Source organism: Lathamus discolor, chromosome 3 (genome assembly GCF_037157495.1).
Source record: "Lathamus discolor isolate bLatDis1 chromosome 3, bLatDis1.hap1, whole genome shotgun sequence".
Lineage (NCBI taxonomy): Eukaryota > Metazoa > Chordata > Aves > Psittaciformes > Psittacidae > Lathamus > Lathamus discolor.
This window is the reverse complement of record NC_088886.1, coordinates 82612281-82626778: the sequence shown is the minus strand read 5'-3', so window position 1 is coordinate 82626778 and position 14498 is coordinate 82612281. Positions and strand designations below refer to the sequence as shown.

Below are 14498 nucleotides of genomic sequence, written 5' to 3'. Positions count from 1 at the left end.
CCATTGAGGCACTTGGGAAACTGCCAAGAGGACATTTAGCCCAGTAATAGTCACTGCAACAACACGATTCCTGAGTGCAGTCCAGGGCAAGAGAGCAAGTAGAGGATGCTGTGGAGCGTGGAACCAGCCTCCCCATCAGCTTCCCTCAGATTTAGCAACAATTTTCATTCTCATACTCCATAAACAATGAGTGTATTTCTCTGGACAATCAGATTTATGACAGCCAAACAGAAACAATACTTCTCTCCAGGGTATGAGATTAGATTGGAATAAAAGGATCCATGATCTCCATTGTTTTATTTCAGAGTGGGAGCATGTAAAGAAAGCCCTCAGCTCCTTACAGCAGAGTTCTCCTGATGCCTATCACTTGAGTCACTCACCTCCTTCTGGCTATCACTAACTATGTGGGCACTGTGATTTAAAACTTCCTCTTTGCTCAGGAAAAACCCAGCCTGTAATTGGGCTGTGACATGCACGTCTACTGAGTGCTTGGAATGGTCTCAGACCATTTCTGTGCCTTATGGCTGCTTCCCCAACCAAAGAAGCTAGCAGCTGCCTTGCTGCTACATGCAGCCCTTGGCATGTACCCTCCTGCCTACAGACCTGTCTCCAGAGCTTTTAAAGCTGTTGACACAGGGGAATTAGCTCTGCTCCTGTTTCACTGATGAAAAGTTAAGTGACTAGCCCAAAGACCATGTACTGAGTCCATAGTGGAGCTAGAAATAGAGGCTGGCTTCTTTCACTCAGAATCCAAAACCTTGAGCTCATGGTGGCCTCACATTTCCCCTGGTGGCATTTCCACAAGAAGGTAGGAAGTGGTGAGTGACAGCTCACCACGTTGACAGACAGCTCCTGTCTGGTGCAAGTGGCTAGATCTGTCACTCAGGAGCTGGGTTTTTGGAGCACTTGAGATTCTCCTTTTGGAGCCAAAGCAGGAACTGATGAGCACAGGGCACTCAGGAAGCACTCTTCCCTGACATTTAAGAAGGCATTTAATATTTGACCGCTCTAGGAGATGAAGAGAAGGTGCTGATTAGAGTCTGGAAGGGTTTGGTCCTTGCTTTTATATTTGCTTAGTTTGGTGGATTAGCTACAGGACGTGGGGTGAGCATTTTGATGATGCAGAACTCAAGGCTGATCCCTGGAGCTGACGAAATGTGAGATAGGTTAAAAGCATCAGTATGAATGAGATTTCATGCTTTCTCCAGTATTTATGGCTTGAAAGCTATTTTAGTTTTGGGTTGGTTTTTTAGTAGCAACCCTTCATGGGCAGGTCATTTTTTAATCCGAATTTATTTTGCTTCTATTTCTTTCTGTAAGATTTCCACCTCCCTGCAAACTTCAACTGCAACTTTGATCTCCCTGAAGACCTCTGTGGTTGGTCACACGACTTGGCAACGGGTTATACGTGGTCTTTACAGCCTACAAACACCTGGACTGGCAACTCTGAACCAAGCCCTGAGACTGTGCCTGGTAAGATGATGAGTATCAAAGCAGGGAAGAGGGAGCTAATGGGACTTTTTCCATCTGAACAGTATGACTGATTATTGCACAGCTATCAAGAGTCGTGAATGCTGTGCAGAGCTGAACATTTTCTTTTGTGGAAGCTTTCAGATTCTTTGCCGTATGGTTCATGACTTATTTATAGGAGTGTGACCACTGACACTGAATTATACTGTCCTCTTGAGATAGTCTTGAGTCAGACACTGGGCTTTGAATCCCCTGTGACTGTGAAGGCTAGCCTGGGCTTTGTTCCACATAGGACCCAAGGCTTTTTCCCCAGAATGTGTTTCCTTTTTTGTTAGAGATGCATTTCTTCCTCCCATATGTTGCTCAGATTGCTTATAGTCTTCAGCTATTCTGCACTCTGGGCTTGCATAGGCTAGATTTCAGCCTCCTCCAAGTGAAGAATGAGCTAAGCCCTAAAAATGCTGTAATATGCCAGCTTCTTGCTGTTTGACTTTTGCTCTTTTTTTCTTCTGTGCTTTGGAAGCAGAAGATCTGCCTAATTTATGGCGGACCTCACTGATGCTCTGGCATGGGTTGGAAGGGAGCCTGCCGCTGGCAGCGTGGTTGACAGATTAAGTTCTTCAGCTTCACATCTTGGAATTTGCCTTGGGACTAGTGCCCTTTCTTTACCCTCACCGCCTTTGTGGCACTGGTGGCATGAAGAACGTTTGCCTGCCAGTTTCCTTACAACAGTAGGCTGTGTCACCACAGCATCACTTCTCTTCACTATCAGTCATTGCTTAAGACTCCCCCAAGGACAGCTGGCTTCTCTTACCACTCTTCAACTCTGTCCCGATACCTGGTGACTCCAGTGTCTGCATGCCATGTGCCTAGGGAAGCATGCATGCTGTAGGCTCCTCCGTGCCCTCCCCACTAAGGTTGAGTCTTGAGATGAAAACATGCAGGCGAACCTGTTAGCCACCTGGCAGAGGCGCTGGCCAGATTGGCAGTGCTGCCAGCCAGTTGGAAAGCTGTGCAGCCAGCACCTGGTAGGCAGTGCTAAAGAGGAAAATATGTATTCCAGAAACATATGGGAAGAGGAGAATCTGCTACATCTCCACACACAAATCACCCCCACACAAATGCACACATCATTTCTCTCTTCGGCTCCTGAGGTGCTCGGCATTTTTCTAGGAGTCACGGTAATGCTGTAGGTGCAGCCTGTATGGACATCTGACAAATTCTTCGGCGTGACACAGGGACACAGTGTCTGCTATGGAGAAAAATATTTTCATCTTTCAAGTGTTTATCTCTTCAGCATTTGAGTGCTTTAGAAGATTAATATCTGGAGCTCAGTGGAGCCTCAGGCAACAGGAGAGAACACTTACAGCCAGGCCCAGACTTAATAACCCTCCCCATCTCATTCGCTGTAATAATGTTTAATTAATATAAGCCTCCTGCAAGTAGGATAAAAATTACTTATTTTTATAACTCAGACTCAATTTTTCATTTCATTTCCTCTCCCCCGAGTCTCCCTACAATTAGCTGGCCATAGCTTCTTGGAAGACTGTGTACGTGCGCATGTGTATGCACAGCCCGGGAGAGGCTGGTAATGCCTCAGACAGCTCAGCGTGCAGTTCTGGTTTTTACCCTTCTTATACCCTTTCTTCTCTTTCCTAGTTGGTTATGAATTGCAAAACTTCATCACTGCACCCAGGGAACATTTTCCTACTGAGTGCAATGATCCGGTTTTGTGCCAGGTCTCCCTTACAGTGCTGTGCTAAGCTGGGCACTGAAGCACTAATAACGCAGGGGCACTGGGGCCCTGCCTGGCAAATCACTGGCTCCGTACAGGCAGAGGAAGAGGAGGAGGTAGCAGCTCCAGGGGGCTGAAGTGACTTGCCCGTGGTGGTGGGAGAAGTCAGCAGCAGACACCAGTCACAGGCTGAAGGATGGCTGTTGGCACTGCCATGCTGCAGCCTTGCCCACCCAGAGCACGGCTGCAGAAGGGCTGACATGCAAAGGCATCACTGCCATGCCTCGCTTTGGTCTGCTCTTAGAAATTAAGATGTGACACAAAAGGAAACAACTATTTGCTTTTTTCCTCCCCACACAGCTTTTAAAAGCAACTTGAAAAACATGAAAAAGAGGCAATGCCAGCCCCTCGGCGGGGACAGAATCGAAGCATTGTTCGGTTCGCACTCCCCCATTCTTCCCCTGCCTTTCCCTCGCACTCCCTCCAGCACTTTGTTTCTACTTAGAAAATCCATCCTCAGACTCCAGGGAGTAAAGAATGAAAAGGCCTTGTTCGGGGTGGTCTTTTCTTGTGAATTCCCCACCCTGGGGTGAGCAGTTGGGTGAAGGAGAGCAGCTGTGCTTGGTTTAGGGGCAGGGCAAAAGCTAACGGGAACTCAAAGCTGCTGGAGCCCAATTTACTCTGATTTAAAGGTGCTGGCCTGGGCTAGAGGCCGTGGCTGCTGTGTGGTAGCAAGGAAATGTGCTGTGCCTTTAAGAGCCATGTGGGAGGTGTTTCTATTTCTTCTGAAAATGGCAAAAGAAAAAATTAAAATTAAAAGGGGACCAAAATAATAATAATGAAAGGAAGAGCCTGGCTCAGTCTGCGTGAGAGAAAGGGGGGAGGAAATGACCATGGTGAAATATCCTCTGTGAGGCACTTGATTAGAAAAGTCTGCTGAGAGACAGGCCTGAATTCCTCAGATATCTCCCAATTTCATGTTATGCGCTGGATGCAATTCCTCCTCATCTTTGGCATGGAGAACTTCTCGAGACTGACAAGACACCCACTGCTCTCATCCCACTATTTTTATTTCCAAGATACTCTTTCAGGCAGCTCTGCGTTTCTTTTTTTAGCCCTGTGTTCCTTGGGCTCTTCGCACCATGGATTAGCTCCACGTCCTCTCCTGCAGGCTCCCGTTACGTGTCTGGGGACGCCGTTGGTGGAAGTGGACCAAAAGTGCTCAACTCAGCAGAAACCCAGCATGGTTCCAGCTGTTACCCTGCCCTTTGCAAGCCTAGAAAATACTGTTGCTCCCTTTTCCATGCCCCCCACAAGGGATTGCCAGGATTTTTCCCTCTGCATTTTCAGATGCTTCCCGTCTGTAGAAAGATTCCCCTTAGCTGCACCTAGCACGCTTCAAGGAGCAACAAGTTCAGGTTTCAATGAGGCTTCATCCTCCCATCCTGCTGCACGCAATGGCAATGTGCTATTGGTGTCAAGATAGAGGTCTTAAGACCTGAAAATAAATCTGGGTTGGCAAGTTGAGCACAACTCTTCACCGTGGTCTTGATCCTGTACAGTATAAAAATCCTGGCTCATATCCTTAGCTGGTAGGTGCATCTGCATTGCTTCTCAGTGATGCTATGCTAATAGGCCAGCACTGCAAAGCTGGAATTGCTGTGTTTTGCCCATTTTTTTCCCCTCCCCTTTTCTTGTAGTCATTAAGTAAATACCCTGTGGTCCTAGAAGAGCACTGTGAGGTTGCACCTCTACCACACACTGCTCCTCCATGGGGTGAGCACGGTGTCAGGGTCAGGGCCCTGGCAGCATTGTGAACCCTGTGTTGTTTGGATGTTGGCAGCTGTACATGCACACAGAAAAGGAAGCAGTTTTAACCTTGCCGCTCTCCTGACCACATAGCTCTTGGGCTGGGCTTCAAAGCCCACCAAGAGCTTCTGCTGTGGGCCACGGCCTCGCTGGCTTTGAGGGTCAGGAATGCTGCTCATTTGGGTTGCAGGCGCTGCAGGGAAAGGTTTATTTGTTTCAAAGCGTTTCCAGCAGAGGAATGTTTGTAGTGCTCTGAAGTTTCGTAAGACCTTATTTTTTAAGAAAAAGAAATGTTGAGCTGTTTTTAAGCTGATGGTGACCCTTTACCATTCCGGTGTTTTTCCCATGGGATCTTTAAAAGGGAAAGTTTCATGTTTTTCCTGCATTTCCATGAGAACTTCTTCCTAAAGGCCTTGATCCTACTCTGTCCAAACCAGCAGAAAGGTTTTCATGGTGTTAATGGAGCAGGGGTGGGCTCAAGTGGGTCTGCACTTACTCTCATGAGGCTTACTCTTAGGGTTTATGCCTTGAGGACACATTCTGACCTCTAGGGTCAATCCTGCCTCTTTTGAAGAAGGAGGGAGCTTTGTACATGGAGCAGTGTAAAAGTCAAGCACTTCTGCGCAATGAGTGAGCAGCTGCATGCTGTGGGAAGGAGACCACATACCCAGCAGTCTGCACCACACATGCAGTGTATGCACCACACATGCAGTGTATGCACCACAGACTGCCTCCCAGCAAAGCTGTACATGGCTCTCCTGGCCATGGTTTGCACAGTGGAGGAACAACAAACCCTAAACCATTCATGCCTTGGCTGCCTGCAGCATGGTGGAGCTGAGATGCCCCAGCACCCAGATCAGGGGAAGTTTGCTAGGGCCAGGACGTGGTCAGGCTGTGGCCATCCTCATGCCTATACTCTCTGTTATGAGCAAAGGTGCATGGCCACAGTCTATCCCTGCACTGCCAGCAAAGCTCCCACTCACTTGGACTGGGCTGTAGGCAGAGAGTCACTTTTTGGACCCAAACACGAGTGACACACACTGCCTATAAAACCTGGCTGGAATGCTCTCTGCAAAGCAAGACGCTGTCTCACAGATCTTAGCATGTGCATCACTCCATCACTTCACAGCAGTGACTTAGCAGCCTGTGAGTCACAGAGCCCGGCTCAGGAAAGCATGTGTGCACATGAGCAAGCTGCAGTGTGCGCTGGAAGCACTGATGTGGTTAATGCTGTTAATTGTGCATGCAAGACGGCGAGTGCGGGTGGGTCTTTGGGCACCCTTTCATGTAGGGGCATGCAGGGTGCCCGCCGGGCTGGCGGTGGATGCGGCGCAGTGGCAAGAAGCTCACTTAGCATAAATGTCAGGCTCTAATTGGCATTTGGTTTGTCAGGGACACTGTGCCCTCCATGCACTCCCGGGGGGAGGCAGTAGGACTCAACTGTGCCACGCTGTTGAGGACGTGAAGCTTAATTAAGAGAGAGGATGTAATGGCCCGTCCATTAGGAAGGCTCCAGAGAGCAGGCGGAGGGCTTGGTTCTGGGCAGGTGTGGGGTTTTATGCCTTTTCACGGACTGATTTAGAGAGTGAAATGGCAAGGACTTGGCAGGCTAATTAACACATAATCAAAATTGAGGGGATTTTCCAGCAGATGCAGTGATCTAGTTAATATAAATATTAGTTCTACGGGGGATTGATTTCCCTTCATAAATGAAAGTCTGTCACTGAGGACAGGCCTGTCACTGAAATTATTGTGGCAGCCTTTTGAGGTGAATTTGCATGACTTGCCGAAAAATTAATAATATAATAACTATCCAGTTTCAATCCGCATATTCATGCAGCTGCATCCCCCTGCTACCAGAGCATCCTGCAGCCATGAGGGGATCTGAGCTGATCCGCACCCAGGAAAAGGGAAGGGCTTTCATGTGCCAGAAGAATGGCAGGATCAGGCCCCACTTGGTCCTGACACAGCATGGTCAGGGTGGCATTTTGGACTGTGCAGGCAGCAGAGAGGGCCCAGAGCAGAGGTGTTACCTATGGGATTTGGCAGACAAGAGGTGGCTGCCGCTGGGATGTGGTGCTGCTACTAAAAGACACCATGAAACAAACTTTGCTATGAAGAAGAGTGCAGTGACCTTTGGAGGGACGTAAGTGAAGACAACTCAGCGTGGGTCCTCCATAGGAGCAGCAGCAGCTGTAACTCAGTGATACCCAGTGAGGTGAAGATGCAGGGGGAATCTCAGTAATTGCTTGTGTACATCCTGCCCAACATGTTTTGCTGGAAGATCTCCAGATGTGCTGCTGAGATCGATGAGGAAAGGTGCTTTTCATGGGAGAGGCGGTGAGATGTGCAGGACCCAAGCACAGGCAGGCTGACCTTGCAGAGGGGGCAGCTGCCATAGCTTGTGCTTGCAGCCTGACCCAGACCACAAGGCTTCATCCCCCACTGCCCCTAATGTCCTCTCAGATGGCTTGCTAGCAGGAGGGTACGGGTATGCCAAGAGGAAACCACATTGGCCAGATGGTTTGTTTGCAGAGCCTGGCTGGTGATTTATCTAGGACTCGCTGCCATTCACATACAAGTGACTCTGCCATCGTCTGGCTGGGGTGGTTGCGTGTTCACGCTCCTTTGGCTCTCCTATATCCAGATGATCCCATAAATCTTCCATGAGATTTATGCTGTAGCGTCAGTTGCAAAAGCAGTGGTAGGTTAAAATGCCTGAGGCAGGTTTGTCCTGCCTTTTTTGCGCCAGCATGTTGAACTGCCAGTGCCAGTTTGGTGGGGGATGTAGCTGCAGTGTTATCTGGAATAGAGGCTGCAAAGCAAAGTTCTGGGAAAGAGATTAAAATGTGTTTCTGATCCTGGAAGAATTGATCAGCTCATCATTGCAAAGCTCCCTTCAAGTGTTTTAGCAGGCAAAATCAGCCTTTCAGGTTCTTTCTGTGCCAAACACTTCCATTGACTGTATCAAACAGAGCAGCTACTGGAACCACCGGGCTCCCACATGCTGTTCCAACAATTAGCTCCACAGTGCCCTTGTTCAGTCGATCTCAGCAAATTTGCAGGGCTTTTCAGAAGGTCCAGCTAGTGATCCAGCCATTTCATCTTCAAATGATGCAGAAAGACATGTCTGCTTGCACTCAAGTTCTCCCTCCAGAAACTGGTACCGGGAGGGGAGCACATGGTGCCCAGACCTTCACTGCTACCTGCAGGGGAGCATCTGGGTTCATCACCTGAAGACTGATCCTCCCCACAGCCCAAGGGACTCCCAGTAGGTCCTGGAGAGCTCTCTGGGCCCCAGCAAGCACTGGGCAGGGAGAACAGGAGAAGCAGGACATGGGGGGCCTCCCATGGCTCTGAAGGAGCCTGTGCAATTGAGGGGGGCATTGGTTTTGGCTGCAGTTTAGGAGTGTCTTTGGTACCACAGCCTGATAGGAATGGTAACAAACAGGAGGTTAGTGTCATCCCTGGCAGGAGGGATGTGACTCAGAGGCACAAAAGCTCTTTTCCTGAAGTGATGGAGGCAATGGCACTGGGTACCAGCAGCTCCCAGTGAGGGGTGCGGATTGTGTGGGGGTTTCCAGCTGCGCAATAAACACAGTCCCCTGTGGGCTTTGGGTGGATGCAAGGATGGCTCGCATCTCTGCACTCAGTCAGGCTGCCTAAATACTAAATACAAAGGTCAGTCCTGAACTTTGAGGATCTGGATTTGATCATTCTTGAGCCTGGGTGGTGCTTTCATTAGAGCTTTGCCTGTGAGACCATTTCAGCTGTGAGATAATTGTGCGATCGCAGTCTGATTTGCTCTTCCACCTTGTTTGTTGTTGCTGCTTTTCTCTTTGAAGAGGCTTGTAGTGAATTACAAAAAGAGGATTTTAATTCAGGAGACCTTGATGACTTATTATGCCTTATCGCTCCTTAAGCATGGAGTACAGCTTGTTCTTTTTTTTTTTGCCTTCCTCTACTTGTTTATCTCCCACATCTCCTCCACCACTACCACTCTGAGGGAAATCACAAGAACACTCCTCCATTAGAGAACGGCATGGTACTTTTTCAAGTGATTCACTCAAGCAGGAGTGGGCAAACATGCTTTCATCTCTTTCTCTGATATTGTTTGTTGGCATAAAGTGCCAAGTGGCCCAGGTACATTTCATAGGTGCTGGAAAATATTGCTGGAAAACGTTGCTCTTTCTTTATGTGGCCGGTCAGAGACAGATTTGTCCTTCACGCAGCACAGTCACTGGAAGTTCATATGGAGTGGATACGCTTTTGAAATGTCTTGACCGTACTTCCCAGGAGCAGAGTGATGGCAGATCTTTCTGCTGCCCTGTCCTAAATTTATCTTAGAAAGCCGTGTAGCTCAGGGTGGTCGGTTTCAGCCCAGCTCCCTGGCAGTGACAAACTTGCGGCAGGGCCAGTGGCTGTGCAACCACCGACCCATTTCCCCTGGTCTGGGATGTTACGGGATTGCTGAGCAGCAGCAAGGTCAGCTGCTGTTTTCTGAGTGGAACCTGTCTTTCCATGCCCAGGGTCTAAGTTCAGGTCTCTCTGGTTTTGGAGGTGTTCTGGGTGCACTTTGCGAGATTCTCAGTTCAGACACTACTCTTCTGCCATTGCTGTGGGCACTGAAGCCACAGAGGGAGCAGGGCAAGCAGGAGCCAAGCTGCTGCTTAGTGCTTTGTCCATCAAGCGCAGCAGGCTAAGATGTGAGGAAAGGAAGTGACAGACCCTTCTGTGTGGCCCTGGGGCAGACATAACCCCCATGGACTACAGGAGAGCTGGCATGAAGCACCAGTGACATTTGCCCACTGTGTAGCAAGAGAAGCACATTCATCCTTCTGTTGAATGAAATGCAAAACACAGCAATATCCTGTAGGCCTGTCTGTGTTGCCTGGTACTGCAGGCACTGCAGCTGGAGCAATCCCAGGGACTCCAGCTGGCCATTGGGCATGATGGGGGGGACAGGTAAGGATCACATCAGCTACATGCTTGGCTTTCAGTCTGTGCTAAGGGACTTCAGGCATTCAAGCTGCAAATGGGAAACTCCTTGAGGAGGCTTCTCACTGGAGAGGGCTGGAAACCACTGATTCCTGCCCAGGGATTTGTATCCATGGGCTTTTGCTGCTATTGGTATTCATATCGAGTATCTCCAATTCCAGTCTCAGCCTTGAACTTCTCCTGAGATATCAAACGTACTGAATCTCCTCCCTGAGGACTGACAAAAAGCATGGCACAATTCAATGTAATATTAAAGCAAGTGAATCCCTGCTGTATGTATTTCAGCTACCTTCAAGTTTGCAGCTACCCAGTTGTTACCTGTGCATACGTCTCTCACTGGGGCCACGTCCTTCCTCTGTTCTGTGCTTTAGGGGCTGTTTTGCTGCACTACAGAAAAACTAAGAGGCAAGCTTTCCTGTTGTTGTGCATATCCTCAAAATTGTCAGCTAGATCCTGATTGTGGAGTATTTACAGCTGGGGATGAAAAGAGGCAGGATGAACACAGCTTGAGATCCCCATCCCGAGATGAGTTTTCAGTGCTGGCAGTTAGAAAAACCCACCTCAGGCTTGTTCACTGAGCGAGCTCCCAGCAGAATAAATACACCCCCCTGCCAATGTCATTACCATGGCATTGCTGCTTCTGACAATAACTGCTCTTTAATTTCTCCTAATTATGTCGCTCTTTGGCTTACCGCTTTCTGGTGTTGCTGCTGGTCTCCTGCTGGGACAGACAGACTGGTGAGGGAAGTGTGCTCCTCGATGCCCTGCCCAGGGCGCAGCAGTGGCATGGCTTGCTGTGCACACAAGTAGATGCCAGCGTGAGACCCCATTCCTGCAGGCACGGGTGTGAGAGCACTGCCAAAGCTACCTGGCAGGAGGTGAGACACTTGTTGCAAGGGCCCACAGAATATAATATAATATGATGGTGTTTTCTTCTTTGTACAGATGGCAAGAATTACCTGCAGCTGCAGAGCAGTGGAAGGAGGGAAAGCCTGCGAGCCCGGCTCATCAGCCCCACCATCTACCTGCCCCGGAGTGCTGTCTGCATGGTCTTCCAGTACCAGGCATGGGGCAGCAACGGAGTGATGCTACGGGTCTGGCGGGAAGCCAGCCAGGAGCACAAGGCGCTGTGGGTCATCATGGAGGACCAAGGGGAGGAGTGGAGGGAAGGCCGCATCATCTTGCCAAGCTATGACATGGAGTACCGGGTAAGATGCTCAGGGAAGGTGTCTTGGACTGGGCAGGCATCTCAGCATCTTTATTTCGGTGTTTCAGAGCCAGGGCCCATTCATCATTAGGAAATGTGGCTGTTTTCATTATGTTTCTCAAGTTACCATAGTAACTAAACGACACTGTTTGTTATTCAGAGAGTGCCTGTCTTCTGCACAGACTTGGGCCTTTGTTCAGCCTGTTGCCTTTTATATTCCTCAAGTCTCCCACTTTCCAAATATTTCCCTTCTTTTTATGCTCTGTGCTTTTCCCACCCCCCAGCTGATGGTCATCAGGTAGTCTGACCAGAGGCACAGCTCCAGAGAGCAAACCCAAACCCTGCAGCCAGGAGAAGTGGGAAGCTGGGAGGGAGCATGGCCAGCTCTCAAGGGTAGGCAGCAAACAGCCCTTCCCCAGTCTCCATGAGTCCATTTCTCAGATGCCTCATTAGACCAGATCAGAGGGCTAGGTGCAGCGCTGTCAGGAGATCAGTGGAAGCGAAGGGATAAGCTGGAGGGAGCTGTGCTGCTTGCTGCAGCCGCCTGAGTCCCTCTGGCACGGCTGTGCCAGCACCCCACGGAGAGGCTGCTGCTTCCAGGAGTGCCTTTGGCATGGTTAGCCCTTCCGGGCAGTGTGCCGTTTGCTGGGGAGCCAGGGCTACTGTTGTCACTTGCTAATGAGCATCAGCATGGCATCCAGCACCCTCCAGAGCAGAAGGGAACACACTTGCAGGCTTGAGGTAGCACTTCGATGACCACCCCTGCAGGGAGCCTTGCTCCAGCCAGCTTCCAACCCTGACCTTGACCCTGGGAGCTGCTGCCTCCCATGTGGAATGATGACCGGAGCTTGGGACCAACAGCTCTGACACTCTGTGTCCTGCACAGTCAGATGCTGAGCCCTTTAGGGAGGTGTCCTGGGCTGCCCAGGCATCCCAGATGGAAGGGGTCACCTAATCTGGGGAGAGGGGGTTTGTGAAATACATAGCCCTAGGAAATTATCTGGACCCTCAAGAGCAGGCAGGGAGATATACAGCAAAAGCTTTGCACTGGAACTGCGTGACTAGTTTGCATGTGTGTGTTTGGCTTTTTAATAAAATACCAGTAAACACAATATGCCTACAGATAAGAATGATGGGCACTGGCTGACTAGTTTGTGCGTTAAATGTGAATATGCCGGCATTAGCTAAATAACAGCATCATTATGTAAATATGCAAGTCTCTCCACTCAGCAGTTCTTAGAGCTAACGACTCTATTTATTTTTGTAAATATATTTTGCCTGTGATTAAGTAGGAATAAATTGACCCTTCTCCGCTAACATTTCAATACTTCTTATGTAATATTAATGGGAACAACACTTTACTGTTAATGTAGCCGTGCATTTTGTGTCCTTCCCTTCCTTTTTCTGATCAGAGTCCAGTTAATACCACAGGCCAGATCTGCTGCTGCTGTCAGTCAGTGTTACGTGCCACTTGCATCGTTTGTGCAAGGGCCGGGGGGTGGCCTGCAATGCAGAACATCGATTCACGGAGTCTCTGTTCCATAAAAGAGGCATTTAACTGAACAAATTGCAAGCCATGTGCTGCCCGGCCAGGTAACGATCTCTCTGCAGCATGTATCCCTGCAGGGCAGCTTTCTCTGGGGAAGGGGTAGCAGAGGCAAGGCAAGAAGACTAGTCTCAGGTCATCCGCAGGTGTGCAGGGAAAGCCAGGAGCATGTTTGCTGCCCTTTCCATCAGGAGTAGCAGCCACTCTGTGTCTCCCAGCACTGACATTTCTGTGCCGGTTTCTCACAGATCGTGTTTGAGGGATTTATACGCAACGGCTACTCAGGAGAGCTCGCCCTCGATGACATCCGGCTAGGCACCGACATCCCGCTGGAAAACTGCATGGGTACGTTCCACATCCAGCCATGGGGCCAGGGGTGGCTGGTGGGGCTGGAGAGCCTTCCCGTGCAGGCTCCATGGGCCACCTCTCCCCTGCTTGTGGTACTAGGAGTTCTGGATCTCAACTGGGACTTTGCTTGCTCATGAAGGAAATGAGGGGGACTCCGTCTCTGCAGGATGGGGGCTGTTGGTGCGAGAGGCAGGAAGCACATGTCTGTGCACGCAAAGCTGGAAGAGCAGCTGAGGTTACCGAGGACTATTCTGCGTGATAAGGACATACACCAAATTTAAAAGGAAAGTGCTGGACAAAGGAAACCAGCTGTCAGTCAGTATTACATGCTTAGAGGGGGCAATGAGTTCAAAAGGAGTATTCTCTAATAAGAAAGAAAATAGCAGAGGGGTTTTACAGCAGTGTTAACAGCATAACAAAGGAAATTTTTGTCCTAGAATTCACCATTCCCAAACCAGGCCAAAAGCCAGGTGGATTCATTCAATGTGAAAGGCAGAGAGGACTTTAAAATATCAAAAAAAAAAAAAGTAAAAGGCAAAAAAAGTGTGTTTTAGCAGTTTGCTGGTGGAGCCGTTGATCTACGCTGTTCCCCTAACTGGCGTATCCATGCCTGCACTTCTGATGGCTCTCATGACCATCTAGTTTGGATGTGGATTTAGAGCCATCCCAGTTGAGCATGGGACCAGCAGTATTCCGTTAGTGGGCTCTGTGCTGAGAGCTGCCCACAGTAGCTGCATTTCTGCGTGACCTAGGTGAGGCAAGTTTCACTGTTAAACACCCACAAAATGTCTGACCCCTCCTGAAGTCAGTGCAAAGTCAGGTAGAGCAGAGTCTCTCTCCCCATTGGGCTTTGAAAGGCCCCATTCAGTGAAGCTCCTCTCCCCCACCAAGGGAGGGGAGGATCCCAATGCCTCCTAACCCAAGAGGGACTGACGCTCTCTTCCAAGGGTTGTATCTCAGGCGAGGAGGTGCAAGGCAAATTGTGCCTGGCAAGGACTGGTCGTATCTCTTGCCACCCTGTGAAGGCAGGTGATGGTGAAGATGGTGCAGGAACCAGCATTAATAATAGAACAGAGGGCCAGGACTGCCCCAGAGATGCTCTTGTGCGCTGTCAGTCTCAGATTCTTTGATGCTTTGAACTCTGTTGGTCTCCCATCTGCCAAAGGAGCTAATACTCCATATGTCAAATTCCCTGTATTTAAGATTTGACGGTGGTGTTTTAATCCCTTGCCTTCTATGGCATTAAAGAGAAGCAAGACTGGTGATTAACACTAATAACATTTCCTATCTAACTTCTTTTGAGCTCAGCAGTTCACCTAGCTCCAGTGTTTCTGTATCTTGGGCCTCATGAACCGAAAGCTTAACATTTCAAAACAAAAGCATTA

The 14498-nt window shown here is 49.3% G+C and overlaps 1 protein-coding gene across 6 annotated transcripts in view; it reads left to right on the top strand.

Moving 5' to 3' along the window:
- The window catches only part of NRP2 (neuropilin 2), an 88124-nt gene that overhangs the window by 52356 nt on the left and 21270 nt on the right, over positions 1 to 14498 (top strand). For all 6 annotated transcript variants that reach the window (XM_065670128.1, XM_065670126.1, XM_065670129.1 and 3 more), the window contains exons 12-14: positions 1321 to 1473; positions 10958 to 11220; positions 13014 to 13110. In XM_065670128.1, coding sequence (XP_065526200.1) covers positions 1321 to 1473; positions 10958 to 11220; positions 13014 to 13110 — 513 coding nt within the window. The remainder of the gene's footprint in view (positions 1 to 1320; positions 1474 to 10957; positions 11221 to 13013; positions 13111 to 14498) is intronic.